Genomic DNA, 25,807 nt, shown 5'->3' on the forward strand with positions numbered 1-25,807 from the left:
TGGCCTTTCACCCCCTTGCTTATCAAGAATCTATCTAGCCCCGCCTTCAAAACATTCCAGCTCTGCTTCCACCGCCTTTTAATGATGAGAGTTCCAAAGATTCACTACCCTCTGAGAGAAAAAATATCCCCTCATCTCTGTCTTAAATGGGCAACTCCTTATTTTTAAACTGTGACCCCTAGCTCTAGATTCTCGCTTTGCCCATTTGCCCTGTCATGACACCTCAGTATCTTGTATGTTTCAATCAAGTCACCTCTTACTCTTCTAACTTCAGTAGATACAAGCCTAGCCAGTCCAACCTTTCCCGATAAGACAACCCTCCTATTCCAGGTATTAATGTACTACATCTTCTGAACTGCTTTCAACGTATTTATATCTTTCCTCAAAAATAAGGAGACCAACACTGCACACAGTATTTCAGATGTGGTCTCACCAATGCCTTGTATAACTGAAGCATAACCTCTTTACTATTGTATTCGATTTCCCCTTGCAATAAACAATAACATTCTATTAGCTTTCCTACATACTTACGAATTAGGAGCAGGAGTAGGCCACTTGGTCCCTTAAGTCTGCTCCGCCATTCAATAAGGTCATGGCTGATCTGATTACTTCCTGATTACCTGCTGTACCTGCATACTAACCTTTTTCGATTGATGCACTAGGACACCCAGATCCCTCTGCACCTCAGAGCTCCACAATCTCTGGCCATACAGATAATATGCCTCTTTTTTCCTTCTTCCTGCCAAAATGGACAATTCCATATTTTCCCATGTTGTTATCCATTTGTCAGATCTTTGTCCAGTCACATAACCCCCCTATAGCCCTTTGTAGCCTCCTAATGTCCTTTTTGCAACTTATTTTCCTGCCTATCTTTGGATCATCAGCAAATTTAGCAGCCATGTCTTCTGTTCACATATGCTGTTTTTTCTTTATGGTTTTGGAGGAAACAAAGCTTTCAAAGCTCTAATCATCTCATTTTGCCACCTTAAGAGAGAAGCCTGAGTGTATGTCTCCTGTTTTGTTTTCCTTGCAGTACCTGAAGTTGAAGAACTTTGAGGAAGAGGTGCGAGCCCACCGAGACCTGGACGGGTTTCTCGCGAAGGCCAAAATCCTGTTGGACGTGTCGGCCCTGTCGCTCGATGATGTTCTGCGAGAGATGCTCAAGCACGTCGTAGAGGAGTCGGAAAACGCAGAGCCCAATTGTGACTTTGACGAAGTCATGACCGGATTATTCACTGATTCAGGCACTTTGCAGGAAGGCAGCGGTAATTAATATGTTACCGCATTGGCCCATGAATTCGTTCTGAAGAAGAACTTTCTTGATTTGTTGGCATCACTAATATCTTGGCTGATTCTCTGCTTCTCTTCATTTGACTTTGATTTTTGTTCCCGAATCTACAGACTCCAACTGGACCTTTATTGCTCTGCTGGGTGATGGTTGCTCAAAGGTTCCTGTTTCTTTCCTCCATATCTGCTTATCTTCCTCCTACTCCTATTAGTCCTGAGGGTGGCATTAAACTCTCACTTCAATCTCCTATAATTACCATTTCTTTGCCTCTGTCCCTCCATGTGTCACAATTTCTCTGCTGCTGTCAACTTGCCCTCTTATCTCTGCCCTTGACTCGTTTGACCTGAGTCTTAAGCTCCTGTTGTTCCTCTGGTACATCCTCTATTTCCTCTCCTTCAGATTAGAGGGTGGAGATTTGTATGCATCTTGTACACAATAATTTGCATTTATATAGTGCCTTTTTGGTGGTAATATGTCCCAACACGCTTTCCTCCAGCAATATCGCTCTCCCCTTCAAAATCCTGCTCCTCCACTTCAAAAAAAAAATCCCTTCCTTTCCAATTGCTGCCCAACTCCAAACCCTTTCCTTTCTAAAATCTCTGTGTATGTCGCTACCTTAAACTCTTTATTTCAAATTCATGGGATGCGGGCATCGCTGGCAAGACCATTTGTTGCCCATCTCTAGTTGCCCTTGAAATTAATGACTTGCTAGGCCATTTCAGAGGACAGTTAAGAGTCAACCACGTTGGCCTATATGTGACTCCAGATCCATAGGTGACTGGGTGAGGCTGGCAAATTTCCTTTCCTAAAGGACATTGGTGAGCCAGATGGGTTTTTATGACAATCAGTAGTTTCATGGCCACCATTACTGAGGCTAGCTTTCAATTCCAGCATTATTAATTGAATTTAAATTCCCATCAGCTGCTGTGATAGGATTTGAACCCATAATTCCAGAGCATTAGCTGGGTCTCTGGATTACTAGTGAAGTGACATTGCTACAAGACCACCATCTCCCTTTAATATTGTTTGGTAACACTCCTGTGAGGTACCTTGAAGTGTTTTCCAATGCTAAAGGTGCTATATAAATGCAAGTTGTCATCAGTTAAAGCAAGAGAACCTTTGCCTCCCCATATAAAATTCTTGTAACATTGTAATTTTAAATATTTTGTTGCACTTTATGGGACCAGCCCCCGGTCGATAAACTGAGATTAAATTGATTTCTCACAAGGTCATGACAGCCAGCTGAGGGGCTTTGGTGTGGAAATGGCAAGGGGGTTGTTATCTTGTTATATCCTATTGGCCTGATGGAGTTGGAATATGTGTCGCATATTCTATTCACTAATCCTTCCCACCCAATAAATAATTAATAGAAAGATACTTAAGAGTGAAAAGTTTGGCTGATTAGAGCATAGCGACAGACTAGTTGTAGGGACTTGGATTCTACACATGATGTTTGTCAGCTCTGTGTAAGGATAACTTGCATTGGCTTCTCAGCAGCCCGAATATAATCAAGCCGTTGAGTCAGAAAGTCGTAGGTTCAAGCCCCAACCCAGGGAGATGAGCACATAATCTAGGCTGACAATCCCAAAGCAGTAGTGAGGGAGCGCTGCACTCTTTCAAAGGGAGATTTTAAGTCTATTTCAGGTGGACTTCAAAGATCCCCTGTCTGAAGAAGAAAGAAATGAAGACTTGCCTTTCAATAGAACTTTTCACCACCTCAGGATGCCTCAAAACATCCAATGAAGTACTTTTGAAGTGTAGCTACTATCGTAATATGGGAGACGCGGCAGTCGATTTAGGGAGTTCTCCTTGTGTCTTGGGCAATATGAAAATTAAAAATTCAGATTATCTGCTCATTATCTCGTTGCTGGTTATGGCAGCTTGCTTGCTGGGCTGCAGCAGTTCCTACATTAAATCAGTACTTCAAAATTCACAAAACTTCTTCAATGGCTGTAAAGGGCTTTGGGACATCCTGAAGTTGTGAAAGGTGTTAATATGAAAGCAAAACCTTTTTTTGATAAGATAGCCTATAGCTCAAGAGATTTGATCTGAGGCGTTTTGATATTTTACATCAGGTCCCTGTAGTAATGCTGAAACTGAAAACTGCCTCTGAGTTATCACACCTAGCATAGCTCAGATGCTCAAGTCTATGGGAGTAGCCTATATTGTGCTGTGAATTAGTTTAATCACAAGGTTGTATTTCTGTTCCAGTGCACCTCCTGTCAAACACAATTCAAGGGGTCTCTGCAACAGCGACTGGTGTTCAGTACCAACAGTCCTGGCTCTGTCTTATGTAAGTAACTCTTAACTCTTTAGTAAAAGTTTCAACCAGATGCTCAACTTTATTATGAGTGGGGTGTTTCGTGAGAAGACACCAGTAACCATCGCTCTGGTTGGATTCTGATCCAGGACCTTTGGGTCAGCATCTAATCCATCATGCCACGAGAAACCTGGATTGGCACTTTTTCCAAGTGGGTCTGGAAGTGCGGCTGTAGAGGAATAGTGAAGCTTGACTACCTCATCTGGAGCAAGTTAAGCAATCGTGTCATGCTGATCTTTTTGAACCAGAACAAGATCCTTGACTGTAGCTTTTTGAAACAGTCCAGAATATTTAATTTATAATAAAGCTGCTCCCACTGAGGCTGTTTATGTTGACTCCATAGGTCTCCTATAATGTTTTCACTTTATTTTTAATGGAATATTCCTGGGGATCTTCTGGCAGGATCTTCTGGCAGGATTTTTGTACACTTTTCAAAACAGAGACACTCTTCGTACCAGCACCTCCTCTTTTTTTTCCAGTCTGTGTACTGTCTGATCACTGCTATGTTACACAGCAACTGTTAGTTGTATTTACTTGATGTAAGGTACAAATTTCAAAATCCTAAAGATGGTTTTACCTTATTACCCTGTTTGTTCCATTTTGCATTTTCTTTAGTTGTTTGCCAGAATATCATTCTTTTGAAAAATATTATTGAGTGATTTATTTTGTACAAAGGTTGGTGCAAAAATTAAATATTATGATGTGGCATTCAGCCTGTTCGAACTTAATACACTATTTAATCACAAAAGGCTAGTATGCAGGTACAGCAGGTAATTAAGAAAGCTAATAGAATGTTATCATTTATTGCGAGGGGAATTGAATACAAAAGCAGGGAAGTCATGCTTCAGTTGTACAGGGCACTGGTGAGACTACATCTGAAATACTGTGTGCAGTATTGGTCACCTTTTTTACGGAAGGATGTAACTGTTTTGGAAGCAGTTTAGAGAAGATTTACCAGACCAATACCTGGAATGGGTAGGTTGTCTTTTGAGGAAAGGTTGGACAGACTAGGCTTGTATCCCCTCAAGTTTAGATGAGTAAGAGGCGACTTGATTGAAACATATAAGATCCTGAGGGGTCTTGATTGGGGGGGGGGGGGAGGCGGGGCGGGTGGGGTGATGTGATGTGGAGAGGATGTTTCCTCTTGTGGAAGAATCTAGAACTAGGGGTCACCCTTTTAAAAAATAAGGAGCTGCCCATGAGGTGAAACTTTTTCACCGGCAGGTCATGAGTTTTAGGAAATCTCTTCCTGAAAAGGTGGTGGAAGCAGAGTCTATGAATATTTTGAGGCAGAGGTGAATAGATTCTTGGTAATTTAGGGGGTGATAGGTTAGCAAGGGTAGGTGGGATACAAATTTCAGGTTACTATCAGGTCAGCCATGATCTTATTAAATGGCGGAGCAGGCTCGAGGGGCTTAATGAGCTACTCCTGCTCCTTGTTTGCTTGGTTATCATTTTTAATGTGAACATAGCCAAATGTGATCACTCAACTTTGTAAACAACAGAAATGCAAGAGGGATCGGCCTATGGGTCTTTAAAAAAAAACCTTGGGTAAAATGTTGGGGCTGGTAGGATTGAGCCCTTGTACTGTTCGTTCTTCCCCTCTCACCCAACAGACCTCGAAAGAGGTCACCATATGTTGAGAGTGAGGTGGTGGTGGTGGTTGCTCACAACATGTAACACATTGGGAGCTGCATTGCGAAGCAGGAGAGCAGCTCAAGTTGAGCAGTTGACCCCATATTCTGTGTTGCAAACATCATCTTAAATCGCTCTGTCTGATTGTCAGCGCATCAGGCTCTATGTCCATCCACCTGCCTCTGAAACTCTGATGCCCAGCTTTACACTGCTGCGACCAGTACTGACTCCTCAAATACCACTGTCCTTGTCTTACTGTGTGGGTGATGTTGAGTCACTTACTCTCCTGGGCTGACACATCAGTACTGAGGGAGTGCTGAACAGTCAGTGATTTTTCTCAGATCAAATGCTAAAGTGAGGCCAGGTCTCCAAAAGCAATTGGTTGCAAAGTACTTGACGCGTCCTGATGATGTGAAAGTTGCTATATAAATGTGAGTTTATTTGCCAATATTGGGCCCAATAGGCCTGTACCTGTTGATTGAGCTCGACCCTTCAATGTCCTGCAATTTCTCCTCCCATAGCCTTTCAACTTATTTCCCTGCTTTGTTTTAATTGTCTTCCTGGCAATTTGTTCATAGTCTTGTAACCCACAATTCCAATATTCCCTCAATTTTCCTCATAACCTTGGATTCGTGGAATCATTTTGGTGCGTGCAGGAATTGTCATTTCCATTGCTGCCATCAATCACTGGAGTTTGCTTCAAGTGAGTTTTTTTTTTCTTTATTCCTTCATGGGGTGTGGGTGTTGCTGACGAGGCCAGCATTTATTGCCCATCCCTAATTGCCCTTAGCTGAGTGGCTTGCTTGGCCATTTCAGAGGGCAGTTAAGAGTCAACCACATTGAGCCACATGTAGGCCAGACTGGGTAAGGGTGGCAGATCTCCTTCTCCCCTAAGGGGGCATCAGTGAACCAGATAGATTTTTACAACAATCGATGATTACCGAGACTAGTTTTCAATTCCAGATTTATTAATTTTATTTAAATTCCACCAGCTGCTTTGGTGGGATTTGAACCTGTGTCCCCAGGGCATTAGCCTGGGCCTCTGAGTTTATTAGTTCGGTGTCATTACTACCGAGCCATGGTCTTCCCAGTAGTGGGACTGCGTTCACATGGAATGGATTGAAATGCTGAAGCTGTGCTGTTGTGTTTTGTCATCACCTCAGTGGGTCCAGGCTATATAACCTGCCCTCCCAGCTAACCCAGTTGCACTGTTAACATTTTGGAAAGTGTTAATGAGAGAGCTCTTTAATCTAGCTCGTGTTCAAGCTGAAGTGTGGTGCAGTGTGAATTGATGCATGCGTTTGACAACCTGGTCAAGTTGATCAAGGGTGGACTTTTATCCTTAATATCGCAAGACACCGTGAAGACATATTACTTGGAAATACTCATCTGACCCTGATTATTGGCCCCACTGTGATGCATAGCCTGAGGTGCAGTTTCTTTTATCTACCCCAGGCCATATTAAGTAGGTGGCTATTCTCTTGCTCTAGGATCACATATGGATACACTTACTAGGTAAATGTTTTTTTTTACATTTACAGATTTTTCAGGAACAATGTAGGCATTGAACAGGGAAGACATCTGTTTGGCATATTCTTTCCTCTAACAAAAATCTGCTTTGGTAGGACTGGGTTCTGAAAGCCCCCACAACCTGACTTAATGCCGCCATAATTTTTTTTTCTTTCAAAATATAATCTGAAGCCTTGCCAGATCAAAATTGTCTATCAGCTAGGAGTAATGAGCAGTTTTGCCCGATTTCCCAACCTCAGAATTGCTTCTACCCTCCCTGAAGGTACAGACTGGTGCTGAGATTTCACTAGCCCCATCTCCCCTCGTCTCTAGCTGTAATGACTCAACAGAGCGGACAGGTTTCAACAAGAAACAGCTAAGCTTTATTACAGAGAACTTTTCAGGTGCTACGCACTTGGCCAGGACTCTTGTCACCTCCCCAGATTAGGGCTCGCTGGTCGGAGCCTTAAATCATCACGTGACCCGTAGTAGGCAGTAGAAGGGGCTGTACCCTCAGCTACCACACTTCCTCCCTCCTTAGTTTTGTTTACAATTTCTACTAACAGGCAAACATTTGAACATCCAACAACATATGCATACATACATACAACTGCAGGTGACTAAAGATCAAGTCTCTGTGGTGCTCTCATACAGCTAGAGCGGCGTAGCTCGACCACTTGAGGTTTCTCAACAGGACTTGGAACTGCAGCATGAGACACATCATTGGAACATAGCAGTTTAGGACATTGGGCATGTTTATTCCAGGTCAAACAGTCACCTCAGGACTTGATGGTTTGATGCTAATTACAGGCGGAATAGTTGGTTGTTGGAATGCCCCTCTGGCATGAATCTGATCCACGTGCTTATGGACTATTCTCTCTCTCTCTCTCTCATTTGTACTTGGAAAGGTAATGGACCAATCTCTGAGACAATGGTTCCAGGGGCCCAACAGGGTTCACTGCTGAAATTTTGCATGAATACTTCGTCACCTACTGCGAATGTGTGAGCTTTGCTGCGTATGTTGTGATTCAATTTTTGATCACTCTGACCGCTCTCTAACTTTCCCATTAAATTTGGAAACACCAGATGTAACCATGTATGCAGGCAGGGTTTCATCAATAATTCAAACGGTGTTAAACCTGTAGTCGAATGTAGCGTTGTACAATAGCTGAAAAGATAGTGGGAATGTGAAGACTCCAGAGTGCCTTCCGATAGTTTTTTCATACCAGACTTCAAAGTTTGTACTGCTGTCTTGGCTAAGCCATTCGATGATGGATGGTAAGGGGCTGTCTGTGGTGGTAAAATTGGTGCCATTATCTGAAATGACAATTTCAGGTAGGCAATGTATGCTGAAACTGTGATGTAGCTTCTCGATAGTTGCGTTTGACGTTGGCAACTTGGCTTCATGTACATCCGTGCATTTCGAATTTGCATCTACAATTAACAAGAGTATGGTACCCAAGACTGGTTCTACGTAATTGATACGTAATCGAACCCAGGGTCGACCAGACCACACCCACGGCTGCAGGGGACCCAGAACAGGCAACTTCTGTTGGTGCTGACAGTGGAGACAGTGCTTGAGCAAGCTTTCAATATCGCCATCAATGCCTGGCCATCAGACATAGCTTTGTGCAAGCATTTTCGTTTTTGATATGCCCGGATGGGCACTATGGAGTTCTATCAAGAGCAGGTCTCTGCCTTGTGGTGGGACCACCACTCTTGACCCTACAACAAAATCCTGTCTTGGTGCTCAATTTCATCTGTCTGACATGGAATGGTGTCAGTTCTTCAGGTACAGGCAAGTTTGACCATCCCTTTTAAAACAAAGTCTCTGACTTTCGATAATGTTGGATCTTTGTCCAATTTCTAATTTGTTTCACACACACAGATGAAGAATCTAAGAAGATTAATAAAAGCACTAATTCCTGCAGGAGTATGCACAATACTGTCTGGCAACGGGAGACGACTGTGTGCATTTGCAATGTGTGGGTCAGGATGGTAGCTACAAGTATATGCATACGCAGATAATATCCGAGCCTATCGTTGTGTCCTTGCTGATGATGTTGGCAGGGTGGCCTTGTCCTTGCTGAATTAACCAACTAATTGTTTATGGTCTGATACAATGGTGAAATGGTGACCATGCAGGTACTGGTGGAATTTCTTCATCCTGAATACTACTGATAAACTTTCCTTTTCACAATTATTGCAGGCAGCTGGGCTGTCTGTTGCTTGTAAGGAACTGGTACTTTGGTGATGCCCTTTACTTGAATGGATTCTCCCGTGTATGTACTTAATTTAGTGGTTGCCCGCTCCAGGTTTATTGGCTGTTTTCCTTCAATAAGGTATTTGAAGTTGTACTCTCCCACCACCGTAGTTAAGGCACCTGTAGCTATCTCCATTATTGGTGGCTTCTCATTAACTTGGATTGTCACAGTGACAGGTACGGTTTTTACAGAGGTGAAGTTATACAGGGAATAAACGCCGGTGTTGGCAGATTCAATCTCTGCTGTTTTTTAATTTAATCATGTTGGTTTGCTGCTTTGTGGGCTGTTTCGACTTTGCCCAGCATTGCCTTACTATGTGACCTTTCTTATGGCAGTAGTGACATCCTGCCTCTTTGAATTTACAGGTGTCTGCTCTGTGGCCACCTCCACATCTATAACAACTTAATCTCGAAGTGCTGCTGAAATGTTTCTAATCGGCCTTTTCATGTTTCTAACAACGGATATTGCTTCTCGCTTTGATGCTGTGGGTTTGGTTTTCACGCCACGCTCAGCAGTAGGTTCCTGCCCCACATGAAGAATGGCGCCATGTTGTATGTGTTGCAAAGCCTGTGAGTCTCTCGCACTTCCCATGGCGAGGGAGATTTCCAGGACGCGCTTCAAGTTGATGTCGACCTCAACGAGTAAATGGTGCTGTATGGTGTCGTCCTTAACTCCATAAACTAATTGGTCCTGCAGCATATTATTTAACGTGTCCCTGAAGTCGCAGTGTTCTGTCAACTGCTTGACGTTCACTACACAGGTTGCAATGGACTCTCCTGGAAACCTAACTCTGAGATTAAATTTAAAACGCTGCATTATTACCAATGTCTTTGGCTGGAAGTGCGTTTTTGTGAGGCCTACTAATTCATTATAGGACTTAAGAGTTGGGCGCGCTCCGGGCCGTCAGGTTGTGAATGAGGTTGTGTATTTTGCCGCATAAACTCAAGAGGATTGCTTTCTGCTTTTCCTCTGTGGTATTCTAGCTCACTGCAAAATAAAAACCAAGGTGCTCTGCATACTAGCTCCAGTCTTCCACAGTCACACCATATGGACCGATTCTGCTGAAGAGTGGCATAATTGACGAGCAGTCTTTTTTTTAACATTCGATGTGCCCACAGTGACAGGGCAAGACGCAGAACTGGAGCCAATTTTATCCTCGTCACCAAATGTAATGACTTAACGGAGCGGACATGTTTCAACATGACGAGGCTAAACTTTTATTACAAAGAGCTTTCCAGGCACTACACACTTGGCCAGGACTCTTGTCAGGAAGCTCCACCCCCTGGATTGCCTGCGCTTCAGGCTCACTGGTCGGAGCCTTAACAGAACATCACGTGACCCCTGATAGACAGCAGGAGGGGCTATACCCTGTTACCACACTAGCACAAGCAGCACTCCGCCTCCCGAGTCAGCCTCAACAGTGCATGCTGGCACTTGAGGTGGATCAGAGCTGAGTACGATCCTCTTCACATCCGATCACCCACTTGTGTGTTCCTTCCAGCACTAGTTGGCAAATAATGGTTTAGGAGTGGGGACCCATGTAGTGATTTTCATATTTATCTATTTATTTCAGCCACTCTAACCTCAGAGGTTTTGTCCAATTATAACTCTGCCGCATTGGCTGGGACTAAGTCAGTACAGATCAGTGGTTAAGGCTGTGGGGAAAATATACCTATTTAATCATTGAATTTAAGTGGGGTTTAGGCTCCTTGTTCTTCAATGTCCTTTTTCCTCTTTCTTTTGCATCGAGGCTAGTTTAAGGAATTTTGCTTTTTCTCAGACTGGAATGACACATGGATGTTGGCTTATGTATGATATGGAGTTGCTTCTGGTCATGAATAACTACAAATGTTGCTCAGTTCCAGGCAAATTACTTTTGTATAAATACTTGCAATGTTTTCTCCCTTCTCCCTCTCAGGTGCACTGTAGCAACACTCCAGGGACGACACGTTTGCATATGCCGATTGGAAAGGCCTCAGAACTGGGGTGAGAATTGCTGTGAGGTTCGCTATGTTATACTGATCCTGGTGCCACCAAAAATGGTAATTTTGAATATGCTACTTTATGGATGCACTTTGACTTGTAGCAGTAGAGGTAGAGAATGGGGATATCACACAGGATAGAATTGTTCTGCTTATTCTTGATGTTATTAGCTCCACTCAACGGGTTTACCTAACCTGGACACCACAGGTCAATGTGGTGCTGAGGGAATGCTGCATTGCTAAAGGCGTAGGGTTTTTATTTGGAACATTAAGAGTTCATGTTGAAAATTCTACTACAAGTAAAGACTGCTAATTTGTAAAAAGAAAGTTGAATTCCCGGTGGCCAACTTAAAGGAATTGCACAACAAAATTTCACATTTTAATTCTTTTACTGTAACAAACAAACAAAGAATAATGACTAAACATTGAAATAAAAACATAGAAAATGCTGGAAATACTTTGCAAGGCTGGCATCATCTGTGGAGAAAGACAGAGAGTTAACATTTCAGGTTGATGAACTTTCATCAGAACTGAAGAAAGACAGAAATGTTTGAAGAAATGTAAGCCAGTGGAAAGGGGAGAGGGGACAGGAAAAAGAAAGGGAAGGTCTGTGTTAGGGTGGAGGGTAGGAGAGATTAACCAGCAAAAGATTAATGATGCAAATAACAAAGAGTGGTAATTGGAATTTGAAAGAAACAAAGGTTGTGTCCAGATGAGGTGAGAATAGCTATAGTAGCCACCTCATTGCAATGTGAAGGGATAAAGGGAGTAACAAGCCATCAAAATAAAGAAAGAAAACACACAGAACAAGATGGAGGCTGCGGAAATGATCCAAAGTTGTTGAACTCTGAATTGAGCTGGGAAGGCTGTAGAGTAGCGAGAAGAAAGATGAGGTACTCTTCCTCCAGCTTGCATTGAGCTTCATTGGAACATTGTAACAGAAAAGTCAGAGTGGGAGCAAAATAGGGACTTAAAATGAAAAGTGACAGGAAGCTTTGTGGAATAGCTCTGTTCAATCTGCAAGCATGACCTCAAGCTTTTCCAACATTCTTGTTGTTTTTATTTCAAATTTGCAGCATCCTTGCTATTTGCTCTTGTCCAAATATTATTTTGTAGGCAATTTATACTCTTAAACTACAGAAAAATTCCATTGCTGATGTTTTAACACTATCAAAACCTCACTCCATACTCATACTTTACTCATGTCCCTTAAGTAGATATTCTATTCTCCAGCAACCAGGCCAAACTGATTCTGAGTTTGAAAGGTCTTGCTCTCTTTTTCCAGCCAGATAACTTCTAATGACTGAAAACAGCTAGAGTTACCCTGCAGATTCCACTCTCTAGCAAAGTCAGGCAAATCTTTCAGTCCCATTCAGATTCTTGTGAACTTGATCTCTACAATCTGAGCTCGAGTTCCCACCTGCATTCTTGTGTAGTTTACCATAACAGACTTGCTGTGTTCTTTCTATTTCTCTCTTGTGCGTGCACGCACTCCCTCTCTCTCTCTCTCTCGCTCTCGCATGTGCGCTCTCACACACATGCTTTCTCCCTCTCATGCACGCTCTCGCCCTCTCTCTGTCCTGCGTCCCCTACGAGCGAGAGTACGAGCGCTTGGGCGCACTCTGTCCCACGCCCCCTATGAGAGAGAGCATGAGCGCTTGCGCGCTCTCTCTCTCGCACGCTCTCCATCTCTCTTGTGCTCATGTGCTCTCCTTCTCTCGCGGACGCTCTCACTCTTGCGCTCGGGCTCCCCTGCTCGTGTGCTCTTGCTCTCGCACGCTCGCGTGCCTCACACCAAGAAGTTGGGGTAGACTTAAGGTAGATAATGGTGAAGGAGGCTTTATGCAATCAGTAAAGGCTCGGCTTGGAGTACGAGCAGGGATTGTATCATGTGATGAAGATTGCAGCCTGGAATATGGCACTGGGCACATGCATCTCCACTGATCCTTATTCTCTTAAACCATGTATAAATTGTTAGGGTGTTCCTGGCACCCATTGCATGGGTCTCGCACAGCTTCTAATAACCTCAGAAATGATCCTGTCAAACTCACTTAAGGCTTGACTTGGGAAGATCACTTTATTTCTTTTATTAAACCAGAGCATTCCAGCAACTGGCCTTAGCTTCTGGCTAGCCGTATTTTTCTGATGTTTCTTCTGGCTGGGAGACATGTAAACAAGATGGGGCAGAATTGGCAATGAACTGGACCATTATAATGTTGTTGTAGTCAATGGAAATAGTTCTGACTTCCTTGCCTCCCAATTAGCGGCCCTTGAATTGATAGATGAAAAGGGTCCAGTTTTTAAAAAAATTAACCCTCCACACCCTTTAAATGAAACTCTGTAATGTTTCATTTAAAACAGAGCATGCAAAAAGATCAACAATTGGAAAGGTAAAAGCAAAGCAAAATACTGCAGGTGCTGGAAATCTGAAACAAAAACAGAAAATGCTGGAAAGACTCAGCAGGTCTAGCAGCATCCATGGCGAAAAAGACAGAGTTGACGATTTGAGTCCGTGTGACTGATCTGAAGAAGAGTCATAAGGACTCGAAACATCAACTCTGTTTTTCTCTCCACAGATGCTGTTAGACCTCCTCAGTTTTTCTAACTATTGTGAAGGTATAGCTATTAACAATGTAAAGTATGATTTGGCGAAGCAGAATACTTTGAACAGAGTAGTTCATCTGTTCAAATGAAGTAACACAAACGTACATACAAATTAGATGCAGGAGTAGGCCACTCGGCTTCTCAAACATGTCCCACCATTCACTAAGATTCTGCTGACCTGATTAACCTCCAGCCTACTCCTGATAACCTTTCATTCCCTTGTTTTATCAAGAATCTATCTGCCTTTGCCTTAAAAATATTCAAAGACTCTGCTTCCACTGCCTTTTGAGGAAGAGAGTTCCAAAGACTCATGACCCTCTGAGAGGAAAAAATTCTCCTCTTCTCTGTCTAAAAGGAGCAACCCCTTATTTTTAAACCATGACCCCTAGTTCTAGATTCTCCCACAAGAGGAAATAGCCTCTCTACATCCACCCTCAAGACCCCTCAGGATTTTAAAGGTTTCAGTCGTCACCTCTTGCTCTTCTAAACTCCAGTGGATACAAGCCTAACCTGTCGAACCTTTCCTCATAAGACAACCTGTCCCTCCCTAGAATTAGTCTACGAAACCTTCTCTGAACTGCTGACGCATATACATCCTTCCTCAAATGAGGAGGCCAATACTATGCACTACTTCAGATGTGGTCTCACCAGTGCCCTGTATAACTGAAGTATAATCTCCCTACTTTTGTAATCAATTCCCCCCACAAAAAATGATAACATTCTATTAGCTTTCCTAATTGCCCACCATACCTGCATACTAATCTTTTGCGATTCATGCACTACGACACCCAGATCCCTCTGAATCTCAGAGCTCTGCAATCCCTCACCATTTAGATAATCTGCTTCTTTTTTATTCTACCTGCCAAAATGGACAATTTCATATTTTCCCACATGATATTCCATTTGCCAGATCTTTGCTCACTCACTTAACCTATCTATGTCACTTTGTAGCCTCCTTCTGCCCTCTTCACAGCTTACTTTCCTACCTATCTTTGTGCCATCAGTAACTTTAGCAACCATACCTTCACTTTTAAGTGATGCTTGCTGTAACAATCTGCATTGTATTTAGTAGGATGTACAGTACAGCAACAGCCATGAGGCTCAAGAGATCCATGCTCCACAGGAGTCACCTCCTATGTTTTTTCATATAACCCTATAATATGAAATCGACAGGCATTTCTTTGGTTTAAAATTGCATGACTCTCAGCAATGATTTATTGCTTTGGTCACCAAACAATCCATCTCTCCAATCTTACAGCACAGAAGGAGGTCATTATGCCATCATGCCTGTGCTGGCTCTTTGAAAACGCTTTGCAATTAAACCCACACTCCTGCCCTTTCCCAATAGCTGTGTAATTGTTTTTGCTTTTCCTAAAGCAACCAGAACATCAACATAAATCATCAGGTGGGCTGCTGATGTAAAAAAAAAAGGCGACTGTCAAACCAGATGGTGATTGCTTGAATTGAGGAAGGGCACATGCCCTTCAGCCCCTTGAGCCTGATCAGTTAGTTCGTGGCAGATCTCAGTTAGCTCCATTCACCTGCTTTAGTTCCATCTTCCAAACGGGCATGATCATACTTGTCATCTTGTCTGAAGGTGAAACCTTTTTAAATTGTTGAACCCTGCCCTGGCTCATTAAATATAGCCAAATTTCACGTTAAGAACTAGCGACTGGTGATCTTCTTGGAGGAGTGGCCTTGTGGATTGTGTTGAGGAGCTTGGGGTATGAAGCCGTCCCCTATTCTTTAAGAAGTTCAAACCCCTCTTGTGTGTGGTGCTATTTTCTAGCAGACTGAAGAATGCTGTGAAGATGAGTATGGCCTCCTGCTTGGCGGGTGCATGTATTAGGGTATTGTCACTTGCATTTGATAACGGGTTGACTAACACACAGAAATCAGAATGGTTACAGAACAGGAGGAGGCCATTCAGTCTGCTGCATCTGTGCCGGCTCTCCAAAAGAGCAGTTCACCTCGTGCCATTCCCTTACCTTCTCCCCTTAGCTCTGCACATTCCTCCTTTTCAGATAATGATCCAGTTCCATTTTGAGTGCCTTGACTGAACCTGTCTCCACCGCACCCCTCAGACAGTGCAGTCTAGTAACTTAACCACTTGCTGTGTGAATAAGTTTTTCTGCATGTCACCTTTGATTCTTTTGCCAATTATCTTGTTCTCAATAGTTACATCAAAAGGAACAGTTTCTCCCTATCCCTTCTATCCAGACCCCTCATGATTTTGAATACGTCTATTAAATCATCTCTTTCCAAAGAAAATAGTCCCAACTTTTCCAGTCTTTCTATGTAACTGAAGTGCCCCATCCCTGGAACCATTTTCATGAATCTTTTCTGCACCCTCACAAATACCATCACGTCCTTCCTAAAGTGCAACACCCGGAACCAGATACAGTACTGCAGTTGAGGCTGAGGTTTAACATGACTTCCTTGCTCTCGTGCTTTATACTCCTATTAATAAAACCAATTAATTATGCTTTATTAACTGTTCTCTCCGTCTGTTCTGCCAACTTCAATGGTTTAAGCAAATATATGACCAGGCCCCTCTGCCCCTGCATCCATTATTTTATATTTTGTCTCTGTTAAAGTTTTGGTGAGGTTTCCACTTGTTTCATACTTGGCATCAGTAGGGTGACCAATCATAGGAGACTTCTGGGTAATGTGGTTCTCTCCACTCGCTACAAGGGAACCTATACGTATTCTTCCATGTTGTTGACTTTAGGTCGATGTTTACACTTGTCTATGATTTAATGTCTATCATGTATCACAGCTATAATGATGCAATACTTTTCCATGCTTGGTTACGCACAGGAAAATATTTAAATGTTAAAACTTTGTTTTAAGAAATACAAAGTAACACTACCCCCCCCACCCCATTACTGACTCGAGCTTACTTTTTATTTGTTCATGGAATGTGCACCTCACTTGCCAGGCCAGAATTTGTTGCCTATCCCTAATTGCCCTTGAGAAGGTGGTGGTGAGTTAGCTTCTTGAACAGCTGCAGTCCATGTGGTGTAGGTACACCCACAGTGCTGTTAGCAAGTGCATTCCAGGATTTTGACCCAGTGACAGCGAAGGAACATTGATATATTTCCAAGTCAGGATGCCTCCAGTGGAGGGCAGAGGCTAGGAATCATTCAACGAGTAACTCATCCCCTGACCACACCGCCCCCCACCACCCACCCCCCCACCCCGAAGCCTGCCCACCATCTACGAGGCACAAGTCAGGAGTGTGATGGAATACTCCCCACATGCCTGGATGAGTGCAGCTCCAACAACACTCAAGAAGTTTGACATCATCCAGGACAAAGCAGCCCACTTAATTGGCATCACATCCACAAACATTCACTCCTTCCACCACAGACACACAGTATAAGTAGTGTGTACCATCTACAAGGTGCACTGCAGGAATTCACCAAGGCTCCTTAGACAGCACCTTCCAAACCCATGACCACTACCATCAAGAAGGGAAAAGGCAGCAGATAAATGGGAACACCAACAACTGGAAGTTCCCCTTCAAGTCACTCACCAACCTGGCTTGGAAATATATTGCCGTTCCTTTGCTGTCGCTGGGTCAAAATCCTGGAACTCCCTTCCTAACAGCACTGTGGGCGTACCTACACTAAATGGACTGCAGCGGTTCAAGAAGGCAGCTCAACACCACCTTCTCAAGGGCAACGAGGGATGGGCAATAAATGGTGGCCCAGCCAGTGAAGCCCACATCCTGTGAATGAATAAAGAGAAAAGTTCTGATGACCTTGGATAAGCATGACAAGAGACTAGTTGTAGGGACTTGGATTCTACACATGATGTTTGTCAGCTCTGTGTAAGGATAACTTGCATTGGCTTCTCAGCAGCCCGAGTATAATCAAGCCATTGAGGCAGAAAGTCGTAGGTTCAAGCCCCAACCCAGGGAGATGAGCACATAATCTAGGCTGACAATCCCAAAGCAGTAGTGAGGGAGCGCTGCACTCTTTCAAAGGGAGATTTTAAGTCCATTTCAGGTGGACTTCAAAGATCCCCTGTCTGAAGAAGAAAGAAATGAAGACTTGCCTTTCAATAGAACTTTTCACCACCTCAGGATGCCTCAAAACATCCAATGAAGTACTTTTGAAGTGTAGCTACTATCGTAATATGGGCACAGAGAGACAGAGAGAGAGGAGTTGATGATGATGGGATATTTCAAGATGCAGTATTAATGATGAGGTGTTTCAAGATTCAGTGTGGACATATTTAGAAAGATATAAACAAAAGAAGCAAGGAAGAGCGTGCTAGGATTCTGGAGAGAAGGCAGGAGTGAATTGCGCAGTGAAGGCACGAAATGGATATTCAGAGAGCTGGTGCAGACACGATGGGCTGAATGGCTCCTTCTGCACTGTAACAATCCTGTGATTCTGTTGTTGCAGTCACATGACGAGGGGTAAAAATGACTCCCCGATGATGCCTCTACAAGTCTGACCGTAACAGGTTTTTTTTAATTTTAAGAGGATGAAGGTATTTGCTCAGTGCCTGTGCTTAACCAATTACATGCTGATTGCAAAGAAACCGGCTTGACAGGCTTTCTTGAATTTAAAACAAAAAGGGGTTAATTCTTATTGAGTTTAAAAATCCATCCAGGCAAAGATATAGAAATACTTAAAAAGGTAAAACCACAACTTGACCTTTGCAGCATACACCCACAAGAGCAAGAATTGCAAACCATACAGTAAGGAGTTACTTTTTGGCCAAATTAAATTTCAGTGCTAAAAGGTAAATGATTGAGAGTTCATTGTTTGAGTCCTTTACTGGTATCTGTGGCTGTGGCAGATATCTCCACAGTGGTATTGAAATTCCAAGAGTTGAAGCCCATGTAAAACTGCAATTGCCAGAGACAATTTCTTTTCAAAATGCAATTTGCCTTTTCCAAAAGTGGATGATTTTCACACCTGAGGTTCCTTTCAATGGAAATTCTCTATCTCTGTGATAGATTTTTAAACTTTACCAGACAGAGAGTCGTAACTTGGGTGAAGAGGAATATTACTGCCCCTTTGGCAGACTTTTTCCAGACTACTCCTAAACAGCCTTGTGTATTGTAAGAAAAGAGATCTCAAAAATGGTTATTCTAGTCATGTGAATTCTCGCCCCATAATGATTTCAGAAGGTATTTCCTTAGCCCATGACTGGACAGGCCATTACTATTTTTTCATGGTGATTAGATTCTGTAATATTCCAGCCATTAGCTTCTGAATGATCCATTATCCATCTTGATGAGATATGAAGAACATCTTTCCATAAAGCTATTGTCCCAGTAGACACTCTGTCTCCACTTGAGTTCCACGGGTGACTTGTGGCAGCCATCTTAAGTCAGTGTCTTTGCTTGCTTTTTTAAAAGCCCCTCATAAACAGTCAATATATGTTTGATCATCTGATGAAATTAAAGATTAATATCACACATGCACAAGTCACACCATTGTGATATTGTATGTGACTTGGAAGGGAACTCGTGGGTGGTGTTCCCATTCATCTGCTGTCAATGTCCTTCTAGATGGTCGTAGATTTGTAAGGCCCTGTATAAGGAACCTTGATGAATTGCTGCAGTGCATCTTGTAGATGGTACACACTGAGGCTACTGTGTGTCGGTGGTGGAGGGAGTGAATGTTTAAGTGAATAGGGCACCAATTGAGCAGGGTACTTTGTCCTGAGTTAATGCAAGTATTTGTTGATGCTGGCAGTCCTGGGTGCTGCTTTAGTTTAAATAGCAATTTTATCCTAACTTGCCGAGCATGAAACAGGTCTATTCAATTTGGCTGCCAGTTTGACACCCTTCTTGATTTTACTTTCCGTTGATTTCAGTAACTAGCGTGATAGCATGGATTCTCTTCTATAGCAAGAAGTCACTTATCAGGCTCCTTTTTAAAATCTTTTTCTAACTAAGAACTGCTGCACTTTATTAACCCACCCACCGTATTTGACCATTCATGTGCCCTTCTGGCCAGCCTCCATCTGCCACCCTCTATAAAATTGAGCTTGCCCAAAGCTGTGTTGCCTGTACCATAATATGCGCCTAGTCTCATTCACCCATCACCCCTTGTGCTTACTGATTTACATTCGTTGCTGCTCTGGCAATACCTCAGTTTTAAAATCCCTCCATGACCTCACCTTCCCTAACCCTTTTTTCCTACATGTTCTCAGAGCTTCTACACTCCTCCAATGCTGGCCTTTTGCACTTCCCCTATTTGGACTGGTCCAGCATTGGTGGCTATGCTTTCAGCTGTCTGGTCCCGAAACTCTGGAACTCCCCCTTTTAAATCTCTCCCCGTCTAAATCTCTCCCCGTCTAAATCTCTCCCCGTCTAAATCTCTCCCCGTCTAAATCTCTCCCCGTCTAAATCTCTCCCCGTCTAAATCTCTCCCCGTCTAAATCTCTCCCCGTCTAAATCTCTCCCCCTCTAAATCTCTCCCCCTCTAAATCTCTCCCCCTCTAAATCTCTCCCCCTCTAAATCTCTCCCCCTCTAAATCTCTCCCCCTCTAAATCTCTCCCCCTCTAAATCTCTCCCCCTCTAAATCTCTCCCCCTCCCTCTCCCACCTGCCCTCCCTCCCTCTCTCCTCTCTCTCCCTCTCCCTCTTTCCCCCTCTCCCTCCCTCTCTCTCTCTCTGTCCCTCCCTCTCTCTCTCTCTGTCCCTCCCTCTCTCTCTCTCTGTCCCTCCCTCTCTCTCTCTCTGTCCCTCCCTCTCTCTCTCTCTGTCCCTCCCTCTCTCTCTCTCTGTCCCTCCCTCTCTCTCTCCCTCTTCCCCCTCTCCCTCTTCCCCCTCTCCCTCTTCCCCCTCTCCCTCTTCCCCCTCTCCCTCTTCCCCCTCTCCCTCTTCCCCCTCTCCCTCTTCCCCCTCTCCCTCTTCCCCCTCTCCCTCTTCCCCCTCTCCCTCTTCCCTCTCCCTCCCTCTTCCCTCTCCCTCCCTCTTCCCCCTCTCCCTCCCTCTTCCCCCTCTCCCTCACCCTCTCCCTCTCCCTCACCCTCTCCCTCTCACTCTGCCCTCCCTCCCCCTCCCCCCCCGTCTCTCTCTCTTCCTCTCCCTCTCCCCCTCTCCCTCGGAAGCACCAATTTTTAACCTACCTCTTCAGCGAAGGTTTTGGCTGTATGCCCTAATAACTCCATTATGTGGTTTGGTGTCAAATTTTGTTAAAGCTTTTTTGAAATGCTTTGGGATGTTTTGCAATGTTAAAGGCACTATATAAATGCAAGTTGTTGTTAATGGAGTGAGCGGACTTTTTTAGTTGCATAATTGTTGATGAGAAAGGCAGAACTAAGACATCATGTGGAATTTGCACCAAGAATTGGTTGGGAGCATTTCTTGCAGTTCTTGGCACCCTGTTATAGGAAGGATATCATGGCCCATGAAAAGGGGTTGGGAAGTTTGAGCAGAATGATGTCAAGATGTGAGATGATAATTGCAGAACAGGGAAGGCTAGGAGCAGACATAATAAGAGGCTTTCGAAATTAAAGGTTGAACGATGCTGGACTGTTTCCACTGGTTGAATCTGCAACAAGAAAATGTAGACTGAGGATTATCATTAGGGGAAAAATCAGGGGGCGGGGGAATGCTGTGTTGCAAATGACAATTGAGGCAGGAGCTATATCAACCTTTGAAGGTGGACTGAATACATATTTTAAAAAGGGTAGGATGCTCTCTGCCCCAGGTTTGCTGAAATCATGTCCGTTCCTGTTGCAGACTAATTGATAAATTAATCACTGATTAGTCAGATTATCATTTCCTTATGCGACAATCAGAATGGTAGAGGGCGAACTGGGTCACCTTTCATCGAGCAATTTCTTTAAAAGACTCCAGGGAAATAAAATTTAAGTAGATGCCTTTAGTCAAACACAAAGGCACAAAGGACAAGTAGCGACCACTGGTGTAATTTCCATCATTCCACTGTTTTTAGGAATTGAGTGCGAGTCTATTTGGTGTGAAGCTCTGGATCTCCAGCACAGTGCTGACCCCTACAGGACATTCATCTTCAGTAGCTTCTGTGGTAGAAGTTCGGAATTCTCTTCTGCAAAAAGCACTTGATGCTAGATCGATTGTTAATTTGAGAACTGGGATAGATCTTTGGCACTGAAAAGTATTAAGGGATGTGGCACAAAGGCACATGTAGTTAGGTCACAGATCAGCCATGATTACATTGAATGGTGGAGTGGGCTCGGGGTGGGAGGGCGTCAGTAGGGGGGAAATGATCCACTCCCGTTCCTACGTATTTAGGTCCTCTTAAGCTGTTCACTGGATCTGCCTGGTTTTATTCTTTTTTTGCACTTTTGTTTCTCCCACATTACAGAAAAGTACAAAAACTGCTATTGAAGTCGGAAGAACTTTTGCCACAGTGTTTGCGGACATGAACTTCCGACAGAAACTCTTGGAAGCCAAAACAAAGGAGGAGTTCAAGGAGACGCTAGTCCTTCAGCGACACCTGCTGACTGTGATTCACCGGGAACCTGCCACCAAAGACCATGCCAAGGAACAGGAAGTTAAACCCCCACAGGTACCCAAAATTCCCTTGTTCCCTGTCCTTCCATCCCACCGCCTCCCCCTCCCGGATCGCCCCAGACTTCCCCAGGAACAAAAATTTACTCTCTTGGGCATCACTGCAAGCAACACAGGAGAGAAATCATTGTGGTGCTTCCCTTTTTTTTTTAAAGAAACAGTATTTTTTTGGCTAGAATGCTTGAAATATTGCAGGTGGGGACTGTTTGACTGGGTGAATTAGTTCTAAGACATCATGAGATTAAACCTCCAGCAATATGTCCGCCCAGAAGTTGGCAACTTTACCTGGGTAGCAGCATTTGGATTATTCTGGCATGCCCTCATCCCCCCAGCTTTTCTTCACCCCCCCACCGCCCCCCTCCCCCTCCTCCCCCACCACTCCATTTTACACCCAGGTGACTCATTCCAAAAAAAAGACTGCCCCCAGATGTGTTGAGGGTGTTGCAGAAATCGGCTTGAAATGAAGAATAGAGGCTGGTCTCTATAATGTCCAGTCAGTCTACTGTGCCTGCTTTATGCCCTGGGGGCTAATTGAAATTCTGGCCTACTGCCTTGTGCTGAGGTGTATTTTCATGGGTAGGAGCTCTTCCTCAAATAGCCATTTGAGCCTGGGCAATAAGGGTCTAGGCCCAGGTAGAGGGTGGGGGGTGGTCAATGTACTCGAGGGTTCAGCTTTTTTTCATAAATGAGAGAGATTCCTCCGCACTGCTGCCCCCAACCCCCTTCCCCCTCCCCCCAGTTCAATAGTTGAATGCGTTGTCTAGTTTGGATATAATGACCAGGATTTTCCAGTCATCGGGCAGGCTTGGCGGGGGTGGGGGGGTGGGGGGGTAGCAGAGCTGACTGCCACCCGCGATCGGCTCCACAACGCGATTTCACGGAGATGCCTCAGGGAGGTTGAAGCATTCTTTTAAAAAAAAAACAGATCAGGACATGAAAAATTGAATGAAACATGTCCCCTCGTGTGTCTGTGTCACGTGAGATGGGACCCGTTTTTGTTTTCAAGATGAAGCTTTTACTTAATTAGTATCGTCTTTAGGAAATCTCATCCCGCTCATGGATGAGGTTTCCTTAAAAAAAAATGTAAAGGCCGCTTGGTTGTTAGTTTGGACGGGCAGTGTAAAATTCAGCTTGTTTAATGGCCTTAATAGGCCTGTCAATTATCGGTGGGGGCGCAGCCGACGCCGGCGCGCGTCCGCCGAACGAAACTTGGCGCGAGTTCGCGATGATGTCATCGCGCGCCATTTTACCTTCCAGCGTGACTCGCCCGCACGCTGAGCAGAATTTTACGTTCAGTGTGTGTGTTTAGAGTTGGAAGGGCCCATGTTTGATTGCCAGCCTGTTAAGGAGAAGGAAAAGAGACTAGAGCTTGTCTTTTGTGCCCCGGGGTTAGGTCGAGGAACGACCAGCAGGATTTCTCCTGTCTTCGTGCCAATACTTTCTGGAAAGCCTTATGTGTAATGAGACTGGTTATGGGGGAGATTGGCTTTGTGGTAGCAAATTTTTTTTTTTATTATTATTCACCCCACCACCCCCACCAAATTCCTGGCTGGTTCAATTTACTGTTGACACTCGATGCCTGGGCTATTAAATGAAGGAAAATGGTCATGGTGGAGGGTTCATCGGCAGGAGTTCACTACTATTGGGAAGAGCAAAGGTGTCAAGTTAGTACCACCGATTCCCGGCTGGAGTGAAAGTGGCCAACTAAAAGCTGCCAGCTTCAGGCTTCTCCACGCTTGCTGGCTGGTGCAAGTTCATGGGACCAAATTGCTTTCTGATTTGCTAATTTAGTATTGAACTGAATCTGTAAGGTTGATTCAGTAAAGAAAAATGCTGCCTCACAGGCGGAGTGTGGGTTTAAGTTGCACTGTAAAGGGGGTTGCGTTGATGGTTGTGGTAGGATGTACAGACAGAATAGTAGAATATAGTCTGATAGGAGTTAGACAAAGGTCTCGCGATACCCTGGTCAGACTGCAGTTAAACTAATGCATGCAGTCTCATCCACAGAAACTGGGTACAAAATAGAGTAACAAGAATTTTTAAAGGGTATGGTCTATGAGGGATGATTAAAGGAGCTTAAAATGGAGGGTTTAAGGAAGATGCATTCGGAAGTGCATCAATTAATAAATTAAGTTAACTGAGAAAGCGAAAAGAAGTGGAAATAGAAGGTAAATAGTGAAGAGGGAATATTGGGGGAAATCTACTCTGATTATCCCAAACACTGTCATTTATCAAGGAAGGGGCATGAAGCTTAGTGAAATGGCATTATGAAATGCCTTTCCGGCAGTGTATTGTAGATCACAAATCACTGCTTTACATTAAAACAAAATCCTCATTTCACCGTTTTGCCAATTACTTTCAACCTGTGTCCTCTGATAACTGACCTTCCTGCCAGTGGAAAAGCTTTCTTCACTTACTCCAGAAAAACCTTTCATATTATAATATCTCCTCCCCATAGTCTTCTGTGCTTCTCCAAGGTGAATTAATCCCATTTTCTATAGCCTTTTCACATAACTGAAAGTTGCTCATCCCTGGTCTCTTGTGACTCTCGTCTGCACCCTCTCAAAGCCTTTTTTGTCTATTTTCTACTCATAGCTGTGGCTGGTAAAGCCAGCGTTTATTGCCCATTCCTGTGCTTTTGAGAAGGTGGTGGTGAGCTGCCTTCTTGAACCGCTGCAGCCCATGTGGTGTAGGTACACCCACAGTGCTGTTAAGGAGGGAGCTCTAGGATTTCGACCCAGTGACGGGGAAGGAACGGTGATATATTTCCAAGTCAGGATGGTGTGTGGCTTGGATGGGAACTTGCAGGTGGTGCTGTTCCCATGTGTCTACCACCCTTGCCCTTCTACAGGTTTGAAAGGAGCTGCTGAAGGAGACTAGACAAGTTGCTGCAGTGCATCTTGTAAATGGTACCCACTGTTGCTAGTACATCAGTGGAAGAGGGTGTGAGAATGTTTTAAAGTGCTGGATGGAGCACTGATCAAGCGAGCTGTTTTGTCTGGATGGTGTTGAGCTTCTTGAGTGTTGTTGGAGCTGCACTTATCCAAGCAAGTGGGGAGTATTCCATCTCACTCTGGACTGATGCCTTGTAGATGGTGGACAGGCTTTATGGAGTCAGGCCACAGAATAGCCAGTCTTCGCCCTGCTTTTATAGCCACAGTATTTACACAGCTGGTCCAGTTAATTTTCTGGCCAATAGTGTAACCCCCGCAATGTTGATGGGGCATTTGATAATGGGAGTGCCATTGAATGTCAAGGGAAGATAATTAGACTTTCTTTTGTTGGAAGTGTGGTGGCCAGAATTGAAATGATACACCAGCTAATGCCCAACCAGTAATTTTATAAAGGAGTAGAGTAAGGCAGCTTTGCTAAACAAGACTGTTGGTCCAATGGGCTCTTGTTGTTCAATGGTTTTTGGTCCTTCATTAGACAATGATGGTGTTGTCTAGCCTTTAGGGTGTGCTTAATACTGACTTCAATTTGGATTTGCCCAAGGTGTAAGTGTCCTATTTCTATAGTTCTGCCCTGAATCAGTGCTGTTTCCAGCCCCTGATCATCATCATCATCATCAACAACTATTACAAAGATACTGGCATCAAGCGAGGACAAGATTGGGTTCGGTTCTTTTTTTGTTCTTCCGTTCTCACTGGTTATTCCAGGCTAAAGCGTGAAGATTGG

The 25,807-nt window shown here is 44.0% G+C and overlaps 1 protein-coding gene across 1 annotated transcript in view; it reads left to right on the forward strand.

The window, feature by feature from the left end:
- The window catches only part of slc4a11 (solute carrier family 4 member 11), a 182,940-nt gene that overhangs the window by 71,424 nt on the left and 85,709 nt on the right, over positions 1–25,807 (forward strand). Inside the window, exons 5-8 of the mRNA XM_041200763.1 lie at positions 1,034–1,265; positions 3,500–3,581; positions 10,935–11,058; positions 21,924–22,127. Coding sequence (XP_041056697.1) covers positions 1,034–1,265; positions 3,500–3,581; positions 10,935–11,058; positions 21,924–22,127 — 642 coding nt within the window. The remainder of the gene's footprint in view (positions 1–1,033; positions 1,266–3,499; positions 3,582–10,934; positions 11,059–21,923; positions 22,128–25,807) is intronic.

The sequence above is a fragment of the Carcharodon carcharias genome, chromosome 1, assembly GCF_017639515.1.
Source record: "Carcharodon carcharias isolate sCarCar2 chromosome 1, sCarCar2.pri, whole genome shotgun sequence".
Lineage (NCBI taxonomy): Eukaryota > Metazoa > Chordata > Chondrichthyes > Lamniformes > Lamnidae > Carcharodon > Carcharodon carcharias.